The sequence below is a fragment of the Montipora capricornis genome, chromosome 14 (genome assembly GCF_036669925.1).
Source record: "Montipora capricornis isolate CH-2021 chromosome 14, ASM3666992v2, whole genome shotgun sequence".
NCBI lineage: Eukaryota > Metazoa > Cnidaria > Anthozoa > Scleractinia > Acroporidae > Montipora > Montipora capricornis.
The window spans coordinates 22,058,497-22,085,996 of record NC_090896.1 but is presented as its reverse complement, the minus strand read 5'-3'; the positions used below and the strand labels follow the sequence as shown (position 1 = coordinate 22,085,996).

Here is a 27,500-nt window from a genome sequence, read left to right as displayed (position 1 = left end):
TCACGAAGTTCTGTGAAGCAAAAGTTAAAGATAGAAGCACAAAATTAATTTTAAATCAGTGCAACAAGAAAGCTATGGTTGCGGTGCCATTTTGCTAAATAATCTCTTAAGGCAATTAAAAACAAGCGGGGGAATATCATGGAAGCTCTTTGCAAAAGTTTAAGAAATTTATCTGGTGCGGATTTCGAGCTAACTTCACAATCGGAATATTCAAGGTGACTTTGAATCCGCTCCAGAGGGTTTTTAACTTTGCAGAGTTTCATCTTATCCTGCTGGCCTCGAATGTTCAAAAGGTGGATAACGTTATCCACCCTTCAAATAAAGGGGGCTTGGTCACTTTCTAACTATTAAAAATGGTGCTCAAAGAGCTCGTTCGTGAGATATGAGCGTTTCCATACAAAGTATAGGGTCTTTTTAGACGGCTTTTCTGCACCTATGGTGACCTAAAAAGTTCCGTGTTTCATATGGTACGACAAAATTGCCGTTATGTGAGAAGGTTGTTCAAGTCAATCCCTGTCATAAGACAGTCTTCAAACTGATGAAACTGGTTTGAGCCACTTTTTAAGGGAATTTCACAAGTCAAAACCTCTCGAGTGTCTCTTAGATAATCCCCGTCCCCTGGAAACGAGACAAGAAAGATCCAGAGAAGGACGTTGGGCTGACCTCTTGCCACACAAACACGCTCTACCAAAAGCGGAGCAAAATCCCAAAGTTTTAGTAAACAAAAAAAAACGTCCTTACCATTCTTTTCCTTCGTTGACAAGAATAGCAGCACTACATCAAAGCGTTCCACATGAGTAAGTTGTTCTAAGATGGCACAGGCCAGTTTTTCCTCACCTATAGAAAAGAATTACTATTAAATTCTCAACCCCCGATAATGCAATTCTAGCTTTCTCATTGGTTTACTGGATCTCGTTTACCAGCCATTATACCTGCGTTTGACCTTATATGGAAAGGAATGCGGCAACTGTCGCTCAGCATAAAATTTCTGGCGCCCGGAAATCACATCACTTTCCGGTCGTTTCTTAAACTTAAATAAAATTTAGCAAAACCGAAGGTTGAGAATTTAATTCCATTCGCTACGCGCCTCGTTGGCTATTTATCATCTCGTATCCAACGCGGGTTCATGGAATAATTGTTAATTATTACTCAAAATCCCTCTGTTCAAGGCTTTCAATCAGATTCCAATGCCACGCAAAGACATAGTTAACCGTTTTAGTACCCTCGAGTTATAAAACAGAAAGCGAGTTTGACACTTACATTTCCCCTAGATATTCCGCTAAAGTGTTGTCTCAAACCTTACAGCCACGCAAGCAAAACGTTACGCGCCCACACATCAAATTTCCTGATAGCTAACATACACTGTAGCCGCTTTGCACGAAAAGAAGTGTGCTGGAGATCGCCGTTGTTAAGAGGCCGATTTAATTCTCACGGGGCGCTTCAGAGAAGCAAGCGATTGCTGCGTCGTATGAGGTCTCCGACGAAAGTCAAGGAAAGTGGAGGTAATAACATTACAGAAACAAAGCAGTTCCTTTGGGACCGTCTTGAGATTCGGCGATCATCGAGGACGAGAACGAGTTGTGCTTTGATTGTGCAAGTTAACTTGATTTACACTGACGTCGAAAGCATTTTAACAATTTAGTTTGCTTGGTCAATAAAAGATATAAGATTTTACCAGGCAAATAACAAGTTCAGAACGAATTAACAATTTCAACTTCAGGTCACAAGTTGACCTTTCAGAATTCCCGTCATTTACCTTCTGAGTTTTCGGGTATTTTAGGGCCGACCGTGATTATGCGACCTGTCTGTCAACAGACCAAATTCTCTGAACTGTCTTTCAAGGGAAATTGAATGAACAATCCAAGGGGGCTTCAGATGAAACAAAATTTTCACCATGCAGTTAAACAGAATAATGGTGCATAGTAACAACAATCAAAAAGCGAATTCGCTCACTTTGATACACTAGGAAAGTAGAGGTATTTATACGTTAGCTCTTAACAATTCGACATTGTATTATAGATAGCAGTTTTATGAATACTGGAAGTCAACTCGGGCACTTTTTTGTGTCCGCTTCAAAGGTATTGAGAAAGGTACATCTCCTACCCCAAAAGGAGTAAAGTGATGCTATTGCTTTACCTTGTGGCACAAATTCTTTGTTGAGTGCTGCAATGATGCTAGTTAGCATTGGCGCGTCAAGTTTATTGCTGAGAACTAAGAACAAAAAAGAACTTATCAGAAACAAAAAACCCAAAATATTTCTTCCGCTCATGGATGCTCGAATGCCTTCTTATTTGATATGGGTCCCCCGCTCTATCTGGTAAGTCTCGAGATTCGGAGAAATGACTTTTCGAGACGTTATGCCTTCTTGAATTCCGCTTATTTTCGAAAGCTGAGCTCATACTGTCTCCGTTTTCAACATACAATTAATTGACACTAACAGATACAACCGAAAACGTTTGACGCGTTTGAGAGATTCACGCTGCCAAGAAAGCGATTTTCAAAGACACCCCGACCCCGGAAAGGAAAAAAAAAAATAGTTGTGTCCGCCAAATTTCACATTTCAAACCCCTCCTCAGTTTCTTCACAAGCAAACTGTTTCAATCCATGAAGCTTCGCATCTAAGTTTGCAACCACCCTTTGGAAGAAAAATGAATTTTGATATTTCGGAAAAGCTTTAGAGACTTCATTCAAAATACAGTATCCCTGGTTAGAGAAATCTCAAAATGACACGTGAATCAAGACATTAAGAATTCCATCAATAGAGGATCAATGCTCTACAAATCAGCTTGTGATCTAAGACCCAACCGTACTGTCTTCATATGCCCTTCACGCGAGTTTCTCTAAAAACCAGGCGTCTTGATTCTTAGCGAAGGAGTTGGGTTCTAGACTGAGGTGGGCCCCAGAATCAACCAACCAAAATCTCATTTACCTTTGGAGAGTCGTGCTGTTTCCAGTTGTCTCAATAAATTACCGTAATCTTTTGTGTTGCCTTTCTTTACTGAGTTCCACGCTTGAAAGAAATCATAAGCCGTTTTCTAAAAAGTAAAGGACAAATCAGTATACATTGGCGATCACCGCGAGGGAGTTGCATGTCAGTTCCAATAAATTTGCAATTGTTTTCACGCTCCGAAAAATAACACAAAAAAAAGTATCTGAACATTTGTTGCACCTAAATTTTTTGCACACATCCTTTAATCAATTAAAAGACCGCTGCACAATATCCGTTCAATTTAATCGTTTCTTTCAATCAAAAGCGAAATTCTTTCACAAAACAACAAATAATTATATAGAGCATATGAGGGGCCTGACCCAGTATGGAAATGCAACCATTCCTTGGCTGGGTCAAGCCCTCGAGGTAATGAATATGTGAAATACGATCTTCATTATCCGTTCATTCTGTTAGTTTCATAATAGTGCTCTCTATTAACGTTCTTTTTTTTAATTCCTTTTTTTAAAACCATGTGTATTTTCTTTCTCTCTCTTTTTCCCGTTTTTAGTTAAACTTTGCCGTAATTAATAAGATGGAGTCCTCCATGGCTTCTTGAGATTTCCTCGTCTTTATTTGTATTTCTTGATCCGTTTTATGTATTTAAGGCAAATGGATAATAAGCGAAATGATAAATTTACAAACAAAACGTTCGCGTTTCGATTGTCGGAAAATTCATTTCCACTGCGAAAAAAAAACCTGTCTCAATAGAAATGATTAGTTTCCGCATTCAAAACACAAACAAACTCACACAAAACTTCGTGCCACACGGTATGAATAAAATCTTACACCTAAACTGTGCACCGGTGGCTTGGTTGAGTGAGCATCGGACTGTCATGCGAGAGGTCGCGAGTTCGAATCCCGACCAGATCAATACTTAGGGTCTTAAAGTAACTGAGTAGAAAGTGGTGCTTTTGTAATTTAATCTGCAACTGGTTAGACTTTCAAGTCTACTCGGATAAGGACCATCATCTGTTGGCCCCGTCTCACAAATATCTTCTATGTTCATAAGTTCCCTGTGGGACGTTAAAAACCCACACCGTGACTATTCGAGAAGAGTAGGGGATGAAGTCCCCGGTGTTGTGGCTGTCCTGTTCTCTCCAGCAGAAGCGGCCGGCTTGGTAGTGATGTCTCTAAAAAGGTTTATGGTGTATGAGGCCACCAGAGCAGAAACAGCCATAAGTCAAAAAGGGACTTTGCCGAGTGCTGGAACAAGTAGAGGTAGATGTGAACTGCGACTAAACCCTTCACTTTCATTTTAAAGTGGCTCAACTGTTTCACGTAACAGCAATGTTATAGTATCAAATTAAAAATCGATAATTGCTTAACATGATGCACTTATTAATTTGACTTAAATGGTAACCATGGCAACAAAAGAGCCATCCAAACACGCCCTATAATTCGTCTCTGAAACGCTTATATCTCAAAAACGAACTCGATGACCCCAATCTTCATTGCTAGAAAGTAATTGGCAGCCTAAGATGACACTCTGCAAAGTTCAACAAAACTATCTGGAGCGGATTCAGAGCCATCTTGTTTGTTTGTCTGTTTGTTTTTCATTTATTTGTTTGAGCAGCTATTCAACTGATGTGGACCTTCTATACCCACCCACTCATATACACACAGAGGACAACAACAACAACAACGGGAACTTCATCCCCTACTCTTCTCGAATAGTGTGTGGGTTCTTTAAACATGGACGATATTTGTGAGACGGGGCCTACGGTTTATAGTCCTTCAGAGTTATCCGAGAAGACTTGAAAGTCACCATTTGCGGATGTTATTACAAAGGCAGCACTTTCTCCTCAGTTATTTTAAGACCCTGAGTGTTGGTCCGGCCGGAGGCGAACTCACGACCTCCCGCATGGCAGCACGATGCTAAACCAACGGCCCCGCGGTAGCTATGAATCAACTCCAGAGAAGTGGGTGTATTGAGGAAGAACAAACCTTGACCAGCTTCACTGGCTTCGCGGACGTGTTGCTTTCAGTCTGGTGTACAGAGACTTTGTTCGATTGAGTCGCAGTGTTCGAGGAGTTTTGTGGCGGCTGTTGATCATCCTAGAAAGCAAAAAGAAAAGTGCGAGACATTTTTTAGTTAATACTAATACTAATACAATACAATACAATACAATACAATACAATACAATACAATACAATACAATACAATACAATACAATACAATACAATACAATACAATACAATACAATACAATACAATACAATACAATACAATACAATACAATACAATACAATACGTACTAAAGTGAAGCTATGATCCTCGCAGTTTTGAACGCAATTTTTGCAATTGCGTAAAGAAGCCTGAAAAATTCATGACTTCAACGGGGTTTGACCCGTGACCTCGCGATACCGGTGCGACGCTCTAACCAACTGAGCTATGAAGCCACTGACGTTGAGAGCTGGTCATTTGTGGGTTCTAATGTTCCCGTGAGGAATGAATCAATGATGAAATGATATATGAAATGGATCATATATGAACTGCGGATATGAAATTAAGTGAAGCTATGATCCTCGCAGTTTTGAACGCAATTTTTGCAATTGCGTAAAGAAGCCTGAAAAATTCAGGACTTCAACTTCAATTTAATTTCATATCCGCAGTTCATATATGATCCATTTCATATATCATTTCATCAAGTTACCAGGACAATAAAGTACGGCTTTTTTATCGAGAACTTTTGAGTTTGATATCGGCATTCTGATACAAATCTTCATAGTTCTTACCCTCTGAGCCTAGGCTGCCTGTGATGAAACCAGCCCAGCTAAAAGCATTCGCTAAGTAATTTTGTCTGGGGCTATTACCAAAATTAATGAAAATGCCCTTTGTCTCTGCCAGTCACCATTTAGTAAATTTGACCTCTATGTTATAAAGAACGTAATGCCGTTGTTTGTACAACGGATGAAAAATATGCCAGTTAGCCATCAAATGTGCTTTGTATCTAAATCAAGCTTAAACCCGCGAATGGCATTGACTCAATTGGGAATTTTTCTCGTTTGAAACAGTTTGAACATTTGTTTATTCTTCTTCAAGTGATCATGGATAGTTTGCGTAATTTTTCCAGGTTCATTTTCTCAATTTTTTTTACCAACCTCGTCATCATTTTGAACTTCTTTGATTGTTATCCTTTTCCATGTCGGTGCTTTATCTTCCTGATTGGCTTTCGGTTTCTCTTCTTCTGTTTTAGTTACACTCTTCTTTTTCTTTTTCTTCGCTTTTGTGGTCTTCTCAGCTGACTCTCTTCGCTCCTACACAAATTTAAAAGTTACTTTTGGCCCAGAAATGAGGAGACGCAGGAGCCCGTGAGTGGGAACCTCCCTATGCACTGTATCCTTGAGTCAACGTTTGCGCGTATCTTTCTATTTTTAGAACTAACACTTCAACAGGAGAGACTCGCATTTACATCAATTTACATCACGTGGCACAATTTGCATAAATTGCTTTCGTTATTTTTGTCTTTATTTTGTTTTTGACATTGGCCGTTTTCACACTGGAGACGGATTATCCGTCTGCTACATTTTCCGTCTTGGTATGAATTCGAGACAAATAAACTGTTTAAATTTCTCCCGTCTCGAATTCACATTAGACAGATAGAACACGGGTTTTTTCTCAGGCGCAGTCACAATTCCACAGTACTCAATATGGCAGCCATGGCGTACTTTCTTATGTCAACCAGGAGAAAACGAAAATTTGAGAACAATTTAACGCTCTATCGGAAAGCTTAGCGAATTAACTCTGGAAACACTTCCTCTCTTATGCAGCAAGTGGCGTGTTGCTTGGGCCGTCTATTAGGAATCGAAGGAACAAGACGAAGAAAGAAACCATCCTTGGTGAGATCATGGCCACCAAAACTGGAATGAGGCGCAGTTTAAGAAAAGAGTTAGGGTAACACGTGAGACATTTCAGTTCATCCTCCATTCCATTTCTGATCAAATGTTTTCCTTCCCAGAACTCAGTGCGCTCTTTCTAGTTCCAGGCTTTTCAGATCAAAATAAGATGACTTTATCCGTCCTTATCTTAATTCAAGACGAATCATCCGTCTTTGACGGATGTTAAGTCCTAAAAATCCGTCTATATAGACGGATAATCGGACGGATTATCCGTCTAAAATGAACACCGTTCCGTTTTCAGACTAAGATGGATTATCCGTGCTGGACGGATAACCAGTCTTAGACGGATTATCCGTCTCTCGTGTGAAAACGGCCTATGACTTTATTCTGATTGGCCATTTAAAACAGTGCATGCAGAGGCGAAGAACTCGTGGCGTTCAAAAAACCGAAAGATACGCGAAAAGGTTGACTCGTAGGGCTTGTATGGGAGAGACAAGCTCCCACTCATGGGCTCCTGGGAGACGAAAATGATCAAATAAGGCATGATATACCACCAAAATGTACTTGCTATTTCTGGATAAACTTATGGAAGGGCCAACGTTCGTGAAAATTTTCCGGGAGCCTATAGGGCTTCCAACATTAAAAGTTAGTAGCCCGAGTCATTTTTTAAGAGTTACATGACTGTATAATTATAGCGGAGCTCCGCGCGCGGCGGAGCACCATAGTTAAGAAAATATGGTAACCCATCAATGCGAGAAATTGTAATCTTTGGATCAGCTGCTACATCACCCAGAAATTTGGGTTTTATAGCCATGACGTCATCGATCGTCCGTACGTACGTACGTCCACCCCTCCATGTATGCCAATGTGACCAGTATACTAGTTTACAGCATACATCTTTGATATTGGACATCCATGTTTTGATCAATTGACACCTGTCAAAACAAGGTATCCCCTGACCAGTATCACGTGACCATATCACAGGCTTAAGCTTAGAGCTCACCGAGGTCAGCTGTTTTTTGGAAGTTGTCTGCTGACCAGGTTCTGGTTTTCGATTGGATTGCATGCTCAGCTCAGGTTAACTCACCTAAACATAAGCGAGGCTTCCTTTTTCGCGCGCTTTCTGTGGCTCGACGCAGCTACACGGCCATACTACATCAACTATAGTTCTTACAGAGTCAACGCTTTTCGTGTTCAGGTGGAAAACGGTTTGGAAAACGTTTTCTTTCTGCATTTTTCGCTGGTTTCAATCCAGTTTGACATATCATGATAGCTGTGGTCCACACTGGCGACTACGCAGTTATTCAAGTCAATCATCGGAGGGATATAAACTTAAAGCTGAGTGTTTATTTTTAACTTGCTTAGAGCTGCTTTTTTCTCTGTATTGCAATTTTTGGCATATCTTAAGAAGCTCTCATAACGTTACATGATGCCTGGAGGACCTATGACTAGAACAGAAACGAAAGGAGAGCGAAAGAGAACGGCAACGACAAAACAGAATACCAGTAATAGCTCATACTTAGCGCAAGACGTTACCCCACAAATTCTTTCCTTGGGCACTAAACTGTTTGTTATTTTCAAAAAAAGTGTTTTTATTGGTTTTTCCTTTGTTCAGGAATGAAAATCGATTTTTTTATTGTCAACTGGAAGTAAATAACAATCATCTGTACTCTTTTGGACAAATAAAGCAAAACAAACAAACAAATCAACTTTTTCTTTAATGCGATCGAACAACTTGAGTGCTTTTTAATCCGTTTGCCCAACGTAACTGGTTTACGATGTGCCTCGAGAGTGACAAGAAAATGTTGCCCTTATGTTATAAACACGTAATCGCAATGAGTTCTCGTAAAATTAGGGGGAAATTTCATTAGCTTGTGTTTTCAGAAGTTTGTTTAAAGCACCTACACGTTATTTAAGTGTTGGAGCGGATCACGTTTGAAGTTGTACTTCGTTTTGTCTTCGTTGCATTGCCGTATTTTGCCGATTCTTGTTCCAAGCCAACCTGGCGTGTTTCAATGAAATACATCAAAATGTGAATGATCTCGTTTTCAGAGATAAAGTGGAATAAAGTACATCAGTAAAACTCTTCTTTGACCTTGAACTGACAAAGTTTTTTTATGGCTTCTAATTTTAGCGCGATTCCTATTCGCTAGCTATTGACGGTTAACTCTGAAATGGCTTTTTTCCTTTTCTATTCGCACGCTGAGGGTGTGCTTGTTTTCTTTAAAACTCATGCGGTTCAAGAAAAATACTCATACTCGTAATCATCGCTTCGTGATTCCGACATGCGATATCAGTTTTTAGCGTAAAATTTACCGTGGAATTCACTAGTTAAGCAATGAATTTTTCTATCACTGAAGAAAGCAAAGAATTTAGTTATTAAAGCAGCAACCGGAAACATCAAAACGCGCACAATTCGAAAGCTTTTATTTTCACAAACCCTACAGGCAGTAAGAATAATTAACCAGGGAGCTCCGCTTTTATGTTTGGCTAAATCTATATATTACGAAAGATGTAAACGTGCCATATATGACTTCCCAAAAAGACTGGTATGTACCTTATGACTGTATACGTTGTATTTATAAACGAAGTGAAAAAGAGCAATCACATAATGTAACAGTCAAGTGCGCCCATCGAAGGACGGCACGAGAAGCAAAAAGTATTGATTATATACCTGTTGCGAGAGTTCCATTGCTGTCACCACGCAATTAACGCGGGAAAAAGGAGATTCGCACGTGTAACAGCAATAGTGATATCAAAGGTCCCGGCTACCGGAAAATGAATTTCTCTCTTTTGGATGATGATGATTACATTAATGATATTACAGTGAAGTTTCCCGTATGGTTTGCCGAAGGACGTAAATTTTTGTCAGATAATCGAAGTATCTGGGAACAGTTGAAATGTAATGTTAGAGTAAACGCAATTCAGCATTCTAAAGGTAAAGCGAGGAATAGGAATGAAAAAGAAATTGATCTCTAATCTGAATACACCAAACCTAAGCAGAATGTTGATTCTCATCCTAATGAGGCCAATGTGGATGCTTTGAATTCGACCAAAGAAAATCTGGAACTGTTTTACGAAGAAAAAGTTCAAGGAATTGTGATTCGTGCGCAGGCTTGCTGGCACGACTAAGGTGGGAGAAGCACCAAATATTTTCTAAACTTAGAGAAAAGGAACCATATTAGAAAGCACATGCGGAAATTGAAAATGTGGTTCTATCAAAACCGATCCTTTCAACATACTTTCAGAACAAAAACTATTTTTTTAAGTTTTATATACAAGTAGAAATAAGAGTGCAGACAACACACAGGCAACTGAATCTTTCTTAAAAGACTTAAATATCCCTATACTTACAGAAGAACAAAAGCGCTCGTGCGAGGGGATGAGAGGAATGCGAGTCGATCCTAAAGTATTTTCAACCTAACAAATCCCCTGGGAATGACAGAATTCCTGTGGAATTCTATATAAAGCTTTGGTCACTTTTAAGCGAGCCCTTCATGATGTTCCCAAAAACAGGCAGTTATTACTCTCATGAAAAGAAAGGAAAGGATCGTTCACTTCTAGAGAACTGGCGACCGATTTCACTGGTTAATGTTGACGTCAAAATTATGTCAAAAGTTATAGCAACCAGGATAAAAAATGTCTTGCCAGATATTATCCACCGCAATCAAACTGGTTTTGTTGAAGGTCGGTACATTCAATGTGTCCAGGTTTGACCCTAATTAGATGCACGCGTATTTCAATAAGCGTCACGAAGTGTCCCCTTGCTCTTCTCGTCAATTTCAACATCACTTGTGTCTCGGAATACAGACAATTTATGTCACAAAGTGTCCACCAAATGCTACTCTTTAAGTGAAGATTAACTGCTGCATTTACCCAAAGCAAAAAATAACGCTAACCTTTACCCTTACCTTATTGTTGAAAATAGGTAGCAAATGCTTAGACTTAAAGGGACACTTTGTGTTGGATGTCAAAATTGGGCGTGCATCTAATTAGGGTCAAACCTGGACATAAGGGTACATTGGCGAAAAAGTACGTTCAATATTTGATATAATGGATTTTTCCCTGAAAGAAAATGTTCCCGGTTTACTCATATTCATTGATTTCCAAAAAGCTTTTGACAGTATAGGGAACTTTCTCCTTAGTTGCTTAGAGGCTTTTAACTTTGGCCCGGACTTCATTTGGTAGTTAAGGACATTTATAAAAGTATTCAAAGCTGCGTTATTAACAATGGACTGAGGCCTAGTTTATACGTCGCGCTATCGTCGAATTTAATTAAGACGAATTTAATTCCAGGTCCTAGTTTAAATCACAACAAAAAAAATTATTATATTATACCTCTGACCAGGTATATTGCATTCCGGCTGAGAAGTAACTTCGACCAAAATAGGCCATTTCCGAGTTCATGTCTACCTCCTCTTCAAGGCGAGTCTAAGTGCGAAGTTTTTGTTATGAAAATTAAGTTTCATTCATATGTAAAGTAGAATTAATTACCATCACAAAAATTTCGCACTTAGACTCGCTTTGAAGAGGAGGCAGACATGAACTCGGAAATGGCCTATTCGACCCATTAATTTCGACGCGTAAAACCACGGCACAATTAATGACGACGGTAGGACGAATTTAATGAAATATAAATTCGTCTGAATTAAATTCGAAGATGGCGCGATGAATAAACTAGGCTTGATGTCAGAATACTTCTCATTGCAAAGGGAGTGTTAAAAGAGGATCCACTTTCTCCGTATTTATTTGTTGTTGCAATTGAATCTCTCGCTTTAGCGATTCGAAATAATCCAGCTATAAGAGGAATTATGATTGATAAGGAAGAAACTAAGCTCCTACAATATGCGGATGATATGACTGCAGTTCTGTCTAATATAAGCTCGGCTCAAGGTCTCTTTACACACTAACACCGAAGGAAAGTGGATTGGATCTTCTAAGGATAATCTAGCCAAACCTATCGGTATTTAATAGAGCGCTTGTGGTTTTCTATTAGCATGGCTCAAAATTGCTACGTGAAAAAAATTTATAGACAGACTTGACAGTATTAAAAAAACTTATTAATATTTGGTCTTCAAGAGGTCTCTCATTACATGGGAAGGTGACGATAATCAAATCTTAAATTATCCCCACATTTGTTTATATTGCATCCTTGCTACCTACCCCTACAGAGATATCAAAAGAGTTAAATCGATTAAAATCTTTGGATTTTTATGGAGAGGAACCGACAAGGTAACGAGGTTGTCAGCAATAAATGAATACGAGAAAGGAGGGCTACAAATGATCGACATACAAACTATGATTCAGTCTCTCAGGTCAGTGTCAGGTTAGCCTGGTTAAAAAGAATCTTTGGAACAAATTATGGTGCATAACCAGTTCGGGGTCTCTTTCTTTTTCATTGGAATTACGATATCAAAGACAATGAAGAAGAAATCCAAAGAGTACTACACCCTGATTAAAAGCGCTAAAGCACAGTTCGCAAATAATTCAAAACATCTGAAACGAGTTTTTAATTTAACTGATGATGAACTGGAAAAGGGTTTTGCCCTGCCTCTTACGGTAGCCACAGAACCAAATATGAGAGCTTTTCAGTACAAGGTTCTCAATTCCATATTATATACAAATATCAAACTGTATAATTAACAATTATTCCTTGAGCGCGCGTTGGATATGAAATCGAAAAAACTTGATGAAGATGTGATGTTGTGCAATACCTCGTGGTCAGACGCAGGTTCATCACAAAAACGTTTCTCACCTTTTCGCGTAATTCTAAGATTCGGAATTGATCCAAACTTTCCACAAAAACATTTTTTTTTGCTTTACACGGAGAGAAATTTCGCTTTCCGGCGAAAAAAACTTTAGTTTAGCAACGCAAAGCGCAATCGTTAACAATATAAGGTCAAACTAAGGTATACCGGTATGAGCTTATAAACGAGATTGAGTGAACCGATCAGAGCACGAGAAATAGAGATAGAAGTAGAAGTAAATAAACTATGTATTATAATAATCTATAACTTTTTAAAGTTCTTTATAGAGTTTAAATTATTAACAAGTTCTATTAATAATAAAATGAACGAACTTGGAATTAGTTTCTAAATAGCAAAATTGTTTTTTAAAGTTACTTTGTGTTATAAGGCTCTTGCTACTATTATCTAATGAATTCCATAGTCGAGTACCACTCCCATGAAAGAGTGACCAGATTTTGTACGAAAGAAAGGAATGAGATTGTTTGTTGACGCCCTAGTATTATATCTATGCCTATAATTTACTGAAGAAGTATGCTCTTTAAAATAGTCGGGGCATTTGCCATTTATAATCTTGTGCATTATGCAAAGTTTCCTTAGTCGTATGATGTTGTCAACAAGAATCCAACCGTAACTTACTAAAACGTTGCACTGAATTATCAGAAACACTAGCATCTAAAATGAACCTCGCACACCGTTTTTGCATTCTTCATAAACGAAGTAGATTTTCGTTTTTGGTATTTCCCCATACAGTACAGCAGTACTCAAATATTGGTCTAATCAATGCATTGTATAATAATTGCTTAACGAATAGCTAAGGTACATTATAGCTCTTTTACGTAAGCAGATTCTAGAGCTTTAAAACTTATTTGTGAGATATTCAATATGATCGTACCACTTGAGGTGTTTATCAATCTTGACACCCAATAGTTTTTCATCTTTAGCTTCTCCTACTGGAGTACCACAAAGAGATAAATTGATAGATGTATTTCCTTAGTGTGACAGTTTTTCACTAGTTCCAATAACTAACTGTTCCGTCCTTTTCGTATTGGGGACCATCTTATTTAGAGAGAACCAACTGCTTGCTTTGTTAAGACTGTCCTGAAGATCTTGCTGGACATGTAACAGATCACTGTTGGTCTCCCATAGAGTAGTATCATCCGTGCATATATCGACATTAGAATTGGGAATTGCAAGTGGTAGGTTGAGAAGAAGAGGTGGTAGGTTAAGAGAAGAGTCTAAGCCTTTGCTAACTATTTGGTATGTTAGCATTGCTTTTAGCTTATGATACATGAAGCTGTCTTCTTTCTTAAAAATATCAAGTAACAACGAGAGCGACCTGCAGGTAGCATAGCTAATCGAGGCAGGTCGTTCGATAGATTCAACTATGTAAGATTCAAAATTTGACCTGCGTCTTATTACGTGCATTTCTAGTAACATGACATCACCAACACCTTCAACATGCTGGAACCTCCAAGAGCACCCGCGATCATAATGAAATGAAAATCTAGACTCTCTACATTAACAGGCTTCAGTTACCATTGTAGACTGTATACATTATTACGTGGAGATTGGGTTGACGTACAATAGTGCAGACATCACCAAAACAAGTAATACATTTTCTTTCAGCATATAATTCAAGGTTAAGAAATCACATCACAAATATTATTATACCACGTTTCCCTGAGCAAGTCCGTAAAATAAAATCAGAGGAAACGTATACACGCAGCGATACATCATGTCGGTTTTCCATATTTGGGAATCACATTACGGCCCAGTCTCCGTACGTTACTAGGAGGTAACGCAATGAGTTAGAGTCGGTTATTTGTGGAATTTGCTTAGCTGACGTTCTCTCCAACCCAACCATATCGCTTTTTTCATCGTTTAATTACCAGCTGGAATTAAATTTACATGAAAGTGAGGATGAATCACGACCGGGCGACCGTTATAATTAATAAGACAGAAGCCTTGCAGCACATCAAAATTCGATAACCGTCGGTGCAGAAGATACATGGACAGCGCCTAAGAGTTTGACTGGCGCGAACTCTTGTAATCTTTACTTTCGTTTGGTTTGGAGATTAAAGGTTTCCGATAAAGAACAAAAGCCGGCGTTTATCAGAAACCAAACAAAAGAAAAAAAGCTCCCAAAGCCAACTAAAATCAGTTGCTCTCAATGTAAGCAAAACATTGACGTATGTAGCCCGATTTCATCAGTACATAGCCCTCCAACATATAGTGTCGTGTGGAGAGAACACAACTGAGCAGTATAGAGGCTAAAATTTGATAGCAAAGAACCCGAGATGAAAGCAAAATTTGATAAACGGGCTGGTTTCTTTTTACGAGCCTTACCTTTCGACAAAAGTCCAGTACAACCTCCAGTTCCTTTTTCGCAGCAGCATTCTTTGGTTCAACTTTCTGTAGTTCAAACAAATCTCGTGCGGAAGAATCATATTGAGACAAAGCCTAAAGTTCAGAAGTGAAAACCAGTAAGTTAAGCCTGGTTTTCACTAGCGACGCAAGCACAAGCGCAAGCACAAGCATAAGCAGCTTATGCTAGTGAAAACGAACGTTGACATAAGCATCGAAATCAACCAAGGCATCCGCCATTTTGTTCAAATGCTAAGATGCGGAGAATCTGGAACGAGTGCTTTAATTGGCCAGACGAAGCAAATTTCCTTGTGCTTATGGTGTGTTTCGTTTTCACATGACAATAGCCAACGCAAGCATAAGCGCAAGCACAAAGAAAAGGAAACATTTTGATCCTTGCGCTCTAGTGCTTACGCTTGTGCTTGTGTCAACCCCGTTTGCGCGGTGAAATAAGCGCTTTTAGGATTGCGCTTGTGCTTGCGTCGCTAGTGAACGATGAAGCAGAGTTTCTTGGAGTGGTCATAAGTTTCAATTACTGGGTTCCGTAAAAAAACAAACTAAAATCATTTTGGCCAATTAGAACAGAAGCACAAAATTCAAGTAAACAATTGGAACTTCAAGGAAATCGGTGCTGAGCGCGATAAAAATGCGCGGGAAAAACTATTTCTTTCGCTTTGACCTTTGAATGGCTGAGAATGTGATGCAAGAATTTTTGAAACAGCCACCAACTTAAGTCAAACAAAACTTAATCCATCGACGAACTTTCTCGCAATGATTGAAAACCACTCCAGCAGGAAGAAAATAAGCTGGATTATTATATGGCAAGCAATTCTCAGGCTAAACGGAACACTCTGATTGGCTGGTTTGGATTTTACAGCAATAAACATTACCATGGAAACAGTTCGTTTCCGTATTTTTTCTCTCACCCTGGAAAGTCAAGTTGAGCGAAACAAACATTTTTTAAAAAACGGAATTTATTTTTTTCATAACATCACATCAATTTAGTTTCACATGTTATGTTTACCGTTCAAGGTTCGCTAATGGAGACGAAGATTACGAACATTCACAAAGTGGAGAAGTGTCGGATCGCTCAAAGAAACGATGCCACATAATAAACAACTAACAAACCTCACTTGCTCGTGACCGTAATGCCACGACCTCGGGCCAATCTTCACCAGTACGGCCCTCGCGTTCGCTTAGTAAGAGGTTAGTACTTCAGTTAGCATATCCCGGGGTTTCTTCTATCAATATGCTGACGAACAAAAATTTTGGCGGATTGAAAAGGAATGGGACTCTTGGCATCTGCTCTTCCAGGTGAACTAAGAACACGTGCGTATAAACGGACGTAATGAAATGTATTGAAAGGCGAATTACGGTTAAAATAGATGAAGAATCATGACCACGCAGTTTCTTCACAATTTCTGAAACAATTGTAATTTAAAGAATCCCAATCCTTTCAGGCTGCATCAATGGACATAAACGCAAATAAATCACGTCTGAAACAAACCAACCTTTTTAGCAAGCGCTCTCCTGAACAGTGCTTTTACATTGTTGGGTTGAAGTCGAAGTGCTTCAGTAGTGTCATCTATTGCTAGTTGGTTCTTTAATAGACGTGAATAAAATACACTATTAACATGACATGTTTAGAGCAAACAAAGGATCAGGTAAGCTCGATCTCGTGTAAGATAATACAGTAGAACCTCTCCTTTGGGACACCTCCATTCAGGGGACACACAATTTGGTCCCGGAAAACTGTTCACCCCAATCTTCCGACTCCAACACAACACCATTCAAGGAACAACTGCCCTGGTACCGAGGGCGTCCCTTGAATGGAGGTTCAACTGTATTTAGTTGACAGAATAAGGCCTTGAAAGAGCTTCTAAGCATAGAGAGCAGATATGGACATAAGGGAAGTCTGATTGGTGAGTGAAAGTGATTCACACAAGACAGCTAACTGTCGATTTTAGAGCTGCCTGCAGTTTAGATTAATTTTCAAAAAGCTGACTGCACCACTAACTTTGCGGATATGTCCAGAAACGCCACTAATTAGATGAAGGGGGTAGTTTCTAAAGCTAAAACTGACGCTAACCTTTGCCCTTAGCTTACTGTTGGACTGAAATAGGTAGCAACTTACTATAGGCTTAAATTAAGGGACACTTCGTGTTGGATCTCAAAATACATCATGATGTAATTAGGTGCATTACTGGAGGTAAGTGAAGCAATCTCACTCAAGTTCTCGTATTCGCCCTTGTCACACGGCGGCCATATTGTCCCGGGAGACCGAAAAAGCTTTGTTTTACCACGCCAAGCCTCACCCCCATGGTTTCCACTGCGAGGCTTGGCGTGGTAAAACAAAGCTTTTTGGTCTCCCAGGACAATATGGCCGCCGTGTGACATTGAAGGGCGAATTACCGGCATTTGAGAGATTTAGCATCGCGTTTACTCCAAACGGAAAAAATCAAGTTTGAAAATTTAAGGAAACTTGCTCCATTTAAGCTCGTTTCTCTCTTGTTATTTATCCACGGATACGAGAAAACCCCTTAATGGGCTTTTCTGGAATGTTTCTTTTTGAGAGCACTTTTAAGATATCACTATTTGCTTAGCCACAAGTTGCATCTCCCTTACGTGTTGACATTTGCGAGGAAAATAAAATCGGATACGCCACGGAAGGCTGGGGTTATAATTAACAGCGCATTAGAAAGCAAGGCGAGACACTCGGTTATTGAATACCCGAGCCATTCATTGGTTATTCAGAAGTATAGCTAAATTTGGTTTGGTTACAGTTGAATTAAAGTGAAATGATGTGTGTTATCCTCATACCTGTTCGAGTCGCAGATAACAAAGCGCCCTGTTTGTGTAAACAGCAACATTTTCAGGATCGATAGCGATGCAGTGCGTATAACACGCCACAGCTTCTTCATAAAGGTTCTGAAGGAAAAATGAAAAGCCAAGAATGAAGAATTAAGAAGGTCTATACAAGACAAGCTTTAGGATGATCATGTACCGTGAAATTCTAAGTGCCTGGAGTTACAAAACTACCGACAGTTACTGGTAGGTGTACACATCGAAACTTTGGTTTTCGTGGTGTAAATTCGCTCTGACAAAGGCCTAACGCCGGAAACGTCAGGCATTCAATTTTTCGTGATGAAAACTCGATTATTATCACTCGTTTGATAGAAATAAAATTTTCGAGTTCTACTCCCCCACCAACGCAGCACCACAGTTTCTTTATAAAAAGTAACCCCCTTCATGCACGGGTAGGTCAGTGTAGCCCATAGTCGTAAGGTGGTGTTCATTATGTTCATTGGACAGGTTTCATGTGCTTCCAAAATGGAGTTAATGGTAGATAGCTACTTCTGAGCACTGAATCTTTTCTACTTTCGAGATCTTTCAACTTTATTTGGCATAATGCTTTTTCTCCGCGCTTTCTTCGTTAGCTAGTTCGTGGGCGTGAAACTGAAATACGAGATCAAATAATTATCTTTCTTTTGAGAACAATGATCTATTTATGTAAGAATGTTTTCATCGGAAAAGCAAGGGGCTTTAGGATTATGCTCTTTGGTTTTACGACCACAGTCATTTTTGATCGAAGCCGAAATTAGCCCACTGTATGCAAAAAATATTACAAGAGTGTCTAGCTGGTGACATCAACGCCTACCCAACGATGAAAGGTCGCCTAGCATAAGAACGTCAGGCGTAAAACAAACTTCGGGCGTAAGTCCAAGACCGATTACCAACGTTTCGAACGCAACTATAAATGTTTCAAGGTGTAATGCGCCCGTGGGAAAGATGATAGGAAACTTAGTTGCTTGGCAACTGAAAAATCACACTCCAAGGCAGGATTCGAACCTACGGCCTCCGCAACACAGGACAGGATGCTCTATCCATACAAGACCTCCTCCCTCACAGGTTCGATTCCTGCAAAGGACTTGGATTTGTCAATGGTCCCTTTGCCCGTAGTCAAGCAACGTTTAGGCAACCATCTTTCCTACCTCCTTAATTCAGCAATTAAAGTTACCTGTTTAACCAATAAATTGCCTTTTTCTTTGCTTTGTGCAAACCTCACAGCTGGATCAACGGTACTATTGTCAGAGGCTTCTTGTGAGTTAACCATGGAAGTCTCTGTCAAAGGGGAAGGGTGGGTACCACTTGTATCCACGTGACCGGAGGGTTGAAGAGGGATTGTAGGGCCAAAGGTGTCACTTGGGTGGCTAGACTGCCTAGGTGGAGCATCCTGCTGTGTTGCAGCGGAATTGGTAGCTACACCATCATGGGCAGTAGAAGGCTGAGAAGTGGTCAATAGAGTTACTTGTTCTTTCCAGTTTTGTCCATAGACTCTCTCGAGATGTTTGGAAACTCTGCAAATGAAAGGTAGTTGAGAAATACATGAAATGATGGGAAGGTTCTTTCAGGACCTACAAATGACCTACAACAAGTTGCAAAATTGTTGAGACAACATTGAGGGAAACGTTTTGCCTTGTATTTTTTTGCAATTGGTCAGCCCTTTAAGTCTTCTCAATATGGTTGCATTGTGGGGGAATAATTATTATGAAAACCCATGGTCACAGCAGGTAAAATTGCAAAATAATGATGTTCCCCTACAAGATAATATTACCCCAAATTATGTTTCCTTAAGTCTTTTGAAATTTCGTGATATTGCTAAAATGTACACATGTTTATTGACATTCTATGTATGATTATCTTTGTGGCGACAAGCCATGTAAATTTTATTACTTTTACTATATCATGTCCCTCTCTATTCTTTTTTCTCCTTAGGGTACTCTATTACTCAATAAATTCCCGACATTGTATGTTTTTGGAATAGAGTAAATAAAATAACAATAACAACGTCTTCTCGGATAATGACTCCCGTCTCACGACCCTTGCCCATGATAAACTATTTGAAGTTAATTGAAAAGCCCCATCACACTATTTGGGACACATATACTGAGTACTTGCCGATGTAGCTAGCGTCGAGGTGATCTCTCAAAATGGTTTTAGGTGTACGAGGCCACGTAACGTTCGTACAAAACTGATGAAAATATAATCACCTTAAATATCCTTGTAGTGCTCCCTGGTGCTGAGACTGTATCCTCAGAGCCAATTGATAATCAAACCATGCTTTAGCATACCTGATGATAATGAAAATAAAAATAAAACGCATTACAGATATCTAAAGGCCTGGTGAAATAATAAAAACGTTTGAGGCTACAAATCGGAGAAGATCAAGAAGCATGCGAACGCAACCACGCGGCCCTCAATAATAAGAAATCGGTGCTACGAAGTCGAATCGATCCACACAGCTTTGCATCATACCTTTAAGGCGATGTTACACACGGCAATTTTTCTTTTAACTTAATTGTCTCGCAATTTTGTTGCGGCAAAAGTTCTCACACTGCGAAGCAAGTTCCTCGATGGGTGTTACACTGGGCAACGTTTCTTGAAACTTGTCTTGTTTTCGATGATCACATGAGGTAAGGAAGATTTTCGTTAGCTAGTGCCGCAAACCGTTGCAACACAAGTTGCAGGACAGATGTTACACAACGCAATAATTGAGAAATCGCTGCAACGTTGTGTGAAGCGTTGCGGAAAGTAGAACTAAATTCTACTTTCCGAAACGGTTTCTGTAACTTGTCTCTCTTCTCTGTCTCCTTTGTCGTTTGATTCAGCCTGGTCACGTGTCGCCCAAAATCTGGGAGGTTCTCCAAACGTGTGTAAGGGAAGGGGAGGCACTGTAGGCCTTGTCATCATTGCGATCCGGCCATGCATTTGATTTTGTGGTCAGACGAGCATTGACAAAACGTTTCACGGTAAGATGTTTTATGCACATGAATTTTCACCCGAGTGAAGGTCTGGATTCAAGCTCAAGTGAGCAGTCGACGTCGAATTGAGTGATAACGAAGAATGGTAATAGTTTAAGGCAGAGAATTAATAACAATAATAATAATAACAACAACAACAACAACAACAACAACAGTAATATTACTATTTTTATCACCCTGGTAACGAGGTTCTCGCAAACTAAACCCCGTTCCCAGGGTCTCTCTTCTCTGCCTCCATTGTCGTTGAGAACGACCAAGTCTCACCCTCAATAGACCTAATTCACGATGGCCGCCATATTGGATTTTGCTATTATCATGCAAATTATCTACACACTTCTTTGAGGGGGCAAACAACACAAGTTCGAGAGGTTATAACGAACATCTTAGCCACCCAGATGATTTTTTTCACGTTCATTGAATGTTTCTCACCTCAGTAGTAAAATAGAATGATTACACAAGTTACTTCGATGGTTTCTTTTAAGTAAAATTTGAGGAGATAACAAAGTAGAGAGTCAAAATTTCAAAGGCAATCAAAGATATAACATTTTTATAAAAGGTGCTTAATTCTAAATTCTAAAATGTACTTTTAGCAATTTGATTTCAATATTTCGACGAGCCCATTTTCCGCAATTTGCCTTTTTTCCAATGTTTTCCAACATCGCGAAGGTGTTCGCGGAATCGGTCGCCTACCTGTCTCGCCAATGTATAATTTATTGCATAACGCACAGGTTATGCAACAAATGACATTTGCGGAAGTACATGTGAAATGATCGGTGATCTTAACAGATAGCTTAGATCCCGATATCTTGCTAGTATTAAGAATGAAAAGACAAGTTTTGCATCGTGAGCGCGCACATTTAAAAGTGCCGGGTTGCTCGTTAGTTTTGAACGCGCTTCTAACTAAAAATTTGCCTACGTTTTTGTCGCGTTTGAATGAAATAAGTGGAGGTTACGAAAAGTGAGAGTGAATGGAATTCAGCCATTCTTATCTTTTTGTGACGTTTGCAGTGCTGACTGTCGATCAAATTGCTGGGCGCGGTAACACCCACTAAGAAGTAAGCTTACACAGTAAAAAATGTCGGTCACCAAACTTCAAGAGAAAGCTAACCATTTTAAAATCAAGCTTTAGACTTAACCATTATTCAGCAATGATACTAATTAGTTGTGGTAAATGATTGGCACATTTTTTTAGTCAGTTGATCTTTAGAGGTTAAGTGGATAAAAACAGTTCCTTTAAAGTAGGTGCTCCGGTTCAAATCTGCTTTTACTTGTTTTCTTTTTATTTGCTACCACAAGTCCTGGGACAGAGTAATCTAAATGGAGGGAGTTTCTGGGTTCACATGTTCCCGTGATGAGTGAATTAATGAACGAAATGATGTATATGAAATGCATCATATATTGCACTGCGGGTGTGAAATCAAATGAAACCATGTTGCCTCGCAGCTCATTTGATTTCATACCCGCAGTGCAATATATGATGCATTTCATATATATCATTTCGTTCATTGATACAGTTTGATTTGATCATTTGAGGTCGACATGTGACAAAAGAACTTAAATAACACCACACCGGCTTATGTGACATAAGAACTTAAATAACACCACACCGGCTGATCGCTGAAGATGTTTGTTTCCCATGGATAAACGTTTCACTTGTTTTCTTTAACTATGTCGCAAATTATTGGCATTCTTTGTTGATCTGCACCTTTACACGTGTGCAAAATTGAATGACGCGAGCACACTTTCTGTAGCGCCCGCTGGATTTGACCACAACTTTGTGCCTTTCACGTCGAATTCCATACATGCAGTACATAAAATACTGCCGTCAAACGTTTTGTCGATGGTCATCTGGCTACAAAATCAATTGCGAGCTGATTCCCTACTTCGCAATATCGACAAGGCCTACATTGCCACCCAGATTCTGGGAGACACGTGACCAGCCTGAACCAGGGTCTTTTTCTCAACGACAAAGGAGGCAGCAAAGAAGAAAGGTTGAGTTTGCGACACTTTTAAAGAAAAGAAAGCTTGTTGTGCAAGGAAAAAAAGCGAAACGTTCATCCGAAACAAACATGCTCAGCGATCGATCAGTCGATGGCTCAGTTGGTTGAGCATCGGGCTGTCACGCGGGAGGTCGCGGGCACGAACCCCGGCCAGATCAACACTCGGGATCTCTAAATAAATGAGGAACAAGTGCTGCCTTTGTAATTTCATCTGCAAATGGTTAGACCATTAAGTCTTCTCCGATAAACTATAAACCGTAGGTCCCGTCTCACAAACATCTTCTATGTTCATAATTTTCCTGTGGGACGATAAAGAACCCACACACTATTTGAGAAGAGTAGGGAATGAAGTGGCCGGCTTGGCAGTGATGTCTCTAAAAAGGCTTATGGTGGATTAAGACACCTAAGCAGAAGCAGCAAGAGGTAAAAAGGACTTTGCCGAGTGCTGGAACATGTGGATATAGATACGGATGTGATCGTTTATCGACCCAGCTCAAATCAAACTGTATGAACATGTGCTAGTATTATATTTTGTTCCGTGATTGGCGTTTTTCCATCGAACGTTGAAGAAAATGATTCCTAAGTCGCAAGATCAGATATACAGAGAGTAGACAGTTTTCACTTATTTACATTTGAAGAAACATTTGCTACAAGCAAAATCTTTTTTTTTGTGAACGTCAATCGCCGCTCAACATCAGAGGTTTTATCGGTCGCAAAGGCTTTGACCGCTTTTGTGGAAATTCATCCCCTGTGGGAATAATTTTATCATCAGCTCTTTTCACTTTTTTGAAACTTGCACTGAAAGGTAAAAAATGCCTTGTCAAACGAATGCGCTTTCGCCCAGTTTCGGGATTAAAATATAACGAAAACTCTACCCCAGTGGGAAAATCTTTGTCGAATAGTTATACGTGACCAGCCTGAACCAGCGTCTTTCTCCTCAACGACAAGGAGGCAGAGAAGAGAGAGGATGGGAACGAGGTTTCTGCAACCTGTCTCGCCATGGTATTGTGAGACAAGTTGCTAGGAACATTTCACAATATAAGAGCGCCTTTAAACATGCCTGTATTTTCTGAAAATGAAGTTGTTCACAAGTTGATGTGCTGAACAATAATCAGCTCTATGCATGTTCGCTTTTAGTCGTGAATACGCGAAGCCTATAGTGTAACAGTGCCTTCAGACATGCCTTCATTTTCTGAAAATGAAGTTGTTCACAAGTTGATGTGCTGTACAATAATCTGCTGTATGAATGTCCGTTTTTAGACATGGATACGCGAAGCGAATAAACGACAGTCGTTAGGGGTCAGAATATGCAAATTTGTCACTCACAGTTAAGTCTGTCTGTCACTCAGTTGAATTCAAATCGATATAGCGACGATCAATATTGATTTTCCGACGTGTCACTTTCCGAAGTAATGCCGCAACGTAATACGTTAAATAGTCTTCGACGTTCCTTCGTTCCGACGGGATTGATACTCGTTACAGTTAGCATGTGTTACCTAGCCACTGCTCAGTGGAAGACTAAAGGTGTCACTGTGCTATGCGTGCTGAAAATGAATGCGAAGATATATTTTCTCGTCGATCCGCCAAGTTCACAGATCCACTCGTATTAGCAAAGGAGCACGCCCTGAGATTGCCTTTGTTATTATTTCATCTTTCTATTGGTTATATTCTATACCTATATGGTGCACTTGTAACATATTTAAAAGCTGAATGCGCTTAAATGTAAAAGACGGGGTTAAAAACACTGGATAGCTGTGTTTACAAAGTTGAGAAACGTCTACAATAATTTATTATTGTAGATGTTTTCGGCATCACCTTGTTGTAGTTGAACAGAAGCATTCCTTTACTATAAGAATCAAACACGAATTCACTCTTTCCTCGCTAAATGGCTATCCTCTGGTACCTCATAGGCTTTTAACCACCTCGTAAAAAGTTTAAAGGAGCCGAAAACACCGGTTGGCATTTCTTTTCACCCGGCTCTTTTGCATCTATAAAATGCAACTTTAATACAGCATGTTTCATGATCCGTTCCAGATTTCGTGAAAGGTTGAGAAGCTTTGGAAATAATCCTTGTTTTTACTTATCGCAAACTGAGGCATTCGTGGCTGTTTACATAGCTGACTGAGGACCACTCAGATATTTGAAAATCATCTGGTGTAGCCTGCCAATGATAACGCATTCTTTTTCGATAAATTCAGTCATTATTTCCTAGCCAAGATCAGAACGCAAAAGAACTACTCCTTTTTTGTAACCAATGTATCCACGACTTCTTCCCAGTTCTCCTTTGATTTTTTTGTAGGAACACAACAAAACCGCATTGTTGGATAACGTTGACCTCGGTATAAAATACCTAGAAGGCCAAGGGGCTTGGGTTAATTAGCTTCATCTGCCCAACCTCAGCCAACAATAATTATTGATAAAATTAATGTTAATGATCTAGTACAACCAATGCTTACTTTTCCGATATTTCATAAGCTTGTGCCCTTTTAAGAAGCGATCTGAAATCACCGGGCAAAAGCTTCAAGGCTGATGTACAATCTGCAACACAACCCGCACAATCTCCGATTTTCATCAGACAGGATCCTCGATTGCACAACACTGAGCAAAGAGCTGATTGGTAGACTAATTCATCTGTAAAGAGAAATCTGTCGATTAGGCTAAGGAAATCTGAGCAAATTGCGTTATTTCACTTATTTGGGCGCAATCATTGGCTTTTAAAATTGAGCGGACTGGGCTGTAATTGAAATTTTGATGCAGCATTTTCTAGTACGTTTTTCACGTTGGCATCAACGCATAGGTGGGTCAAGAGGTGCAAGGGTGGCACAGTCGGTTAATGCGCGGCCTAGGTGCAAGAGGTCCCGAGTTCGATCCCCGGACCTCACATCCTTGTTTCGACTTCTTTCCTTTCAGTGTAGCCTAAGTAGTTTTAAATACCCTTAAAACGCAGCACTGATGGAAAGAGGGGGGTAAGATGAGCGCACCGTGGGCTTCCTGGGAGAGTACTCTCTAGAGAGTAAAGGAACTTCCAACGTTAAGTAACGTGTACCTTTACCTTTACCTAACTAGCTTGTGAAACCGTTTGAATCAAGTATTTCAAAAAGCCAATAGGATGTATTCATTTTTTTAGATTTTTACGGATGCCAATCGTGAACGCACCGAACGAATTTAACTAGTTTCCTTTCCCGTGAACCTTATTACCTCAGAGATATAATAAGGCAGCGTTTACACGAACGCGGTTTCACATCAACACGGTTTCATGAGTTCGAAATCGCGTCAAAATCGATGCGGTTTGGAAGTGTTTACACGGAACCGTTTTCGCCAGAAAATCCAAGTCGTGATGGTATAAGTGAGCGCTGCACTACGTGCTAAATTCACTATTTTGAATTGAACAATGCAAATTTCGCCCCAAAATAGTAACCGTATTCAAATCGATGCGCTTTCGCTGTTTACACGACAGATGAAACCGCGTCGTTTGGAAAACGCTCCACTTTTAGCACCGGTTTCAAATCGACACGGTTTCGATAACAGTCTCGATCGGTGTCGTGTAAACAGAAGGTGCAACCATATCAAAATTGATGCGGTTACAAATGAAACCGCGTTCGTGTAAACGCTGCCTAAATATCTTACTAACCTCGTTTTCTCGGCCCGTAAACGGTACTGTAAGTTACGGCTCCTCGCCGTCTTAAACTTGGTCCGTAACTCACAGCACGGACCTCGAACTCCGTTAGTAAGAAGTGCTTAAGCGTGAACTTTAAGGCAACTCCGCAGGGAGAGTGTTTACTACGTTCGCTTACAGCGCTATTTATTTCAGAACCTTCCGGGGAATTTCGATTTACCGGTAACATTAAAAATATGGAAGAGTTTTGGTGTTGACATGAATCATTCAAAAGAGTGGAATAATTTATCTCGACGCCATCCCGTCCGACCACCTTTGCCTTCTTCCTTATATCATCTCAACTCCATTTAAAACCCAGGGCACTTTTTAAAATACTGACAACTATTTTCAATCTTTGCGTTTCCTTAACCCTGCTTGTTTATTCCCTTACGCGCGTAGTGTAGCATTGAAGGATTATTCATTGCTTGATCACACAAATGGAGAGCTGGCAATTGGACAAAATTGCATAGAAATCTCCAAAAAGGTCTGCGCTATCACTTTAGAGGCCCTGTTACATTCTACTCGGTATGTATTTTAGGCAACAAATGAAGAAGGAAACAATGGGGTAGTTACCAGAAATCAGCTTAGCCTTCTTAACACTCCTTTACTTGGCTATCAAGCTATATCTCTTCTTGGGGGAGAGAGTGCGTGACTAAAACTAGAGTGGGAGAGGGATGGAGGGGGAAAACGAGAGTGTAGGGAGAGGGTGGTGCTTGGAAGGGCCTGTAAGGGCTACACGAGGGTTACCTTTTTCGAGGATATCAATAGCTTTGGTAAACTGCTCTGCTGCCTCAGCATATCGACCAAGTTTGAACAATCGTGTCCCTTCGTCTTGAGCTCCTATTACAAGTCCTGGCAACTCTATCCTTTTTTCCTCTTCATGCTGTTCCTCCACAGAATGAAAGTTCTGACTCCCATTAGTCCTATCATTAAATCCTATTTGTTGTGTCGCAGATACCTGTAGTTCGTTTGTTTTATCAGCACAACTTGCACCGGTTAAATTCTCATTTGTTTCACTGTCATTTTCACTTTCAATATCCACAATCTTTAACCTTTTTCCCTTTGCTGTAAAGGTGGATGTATT

At 39.9% G+C, this 27,500-nt stretch overlaps 1 protein-coding gene across 1 annotated transcript in view; it reads right to left on the bottom strand.

Moving 5' to 3' along the window:
- LOC138033847 (sperm-associated antigen 1-like) overlaps positions 1 to 27,500 on the bottom strand; it is a 57,293-nt gene that overhangs the window by 648 nt on the left and 29,145 nt on the right. Inside the window, exons 12-24 of the mRNA XM_068881708.1 lie at positions 27,164 to 27,500; positions 25,218 to 25,392; positions 19,991 to 20,071; positions 18,958 to 19,297; positions 17,760 to 17,867; positions 16,451 to 16,540; positions 14,922 to 15,035; positions 6,091 to 6,246; positions 4,934 to 5,044; positions 2,930 to 3,035; positions 2,137 to 2,211; positions 742 to 837; positions 1 to 10 (exon numbers count right to left, since the gene is read on the bottom strand). The exon at positions 1 to 10 is cut by the window's left edge and continues 648 nt beyond it; the exon at positions 27,164 to 27,500 is cut by the window's right edge and continues 127 nt beyond it. Coding sequence (XP_068737809.1) covers positions 1 to 10; positions 742 to 837; positions 2,137 to 2,211; positions 2,930 to 3,035; positions 4,934 to 5,044; positions 6,091 to 6,246; positions 14,922 to 15,035; positions 16,451 to 16,540; positions 17,760 to 17,867; positions 18,958 to 19,297; positions 19,991 to 20,071; positions 25,218 to 25,392; positions 27,164 to 27,500 — 1,799 coding nt within the window. The remainder of the gene's footprint in view (positions 11 to 741; positions 838 to 2,136; positions 2,212 to 2,929; positions 3,036 to 4,933; positions 5,045 to 6,090; positions 6,247 to 14,921; positions 15,036 to 16,450; positions 16,541 to 17,759; positions 17,868 to 18,957; positions 19,298 to 19,990; positions 20,072 to 25,217; positions 25,393 to 27,163) is intronic.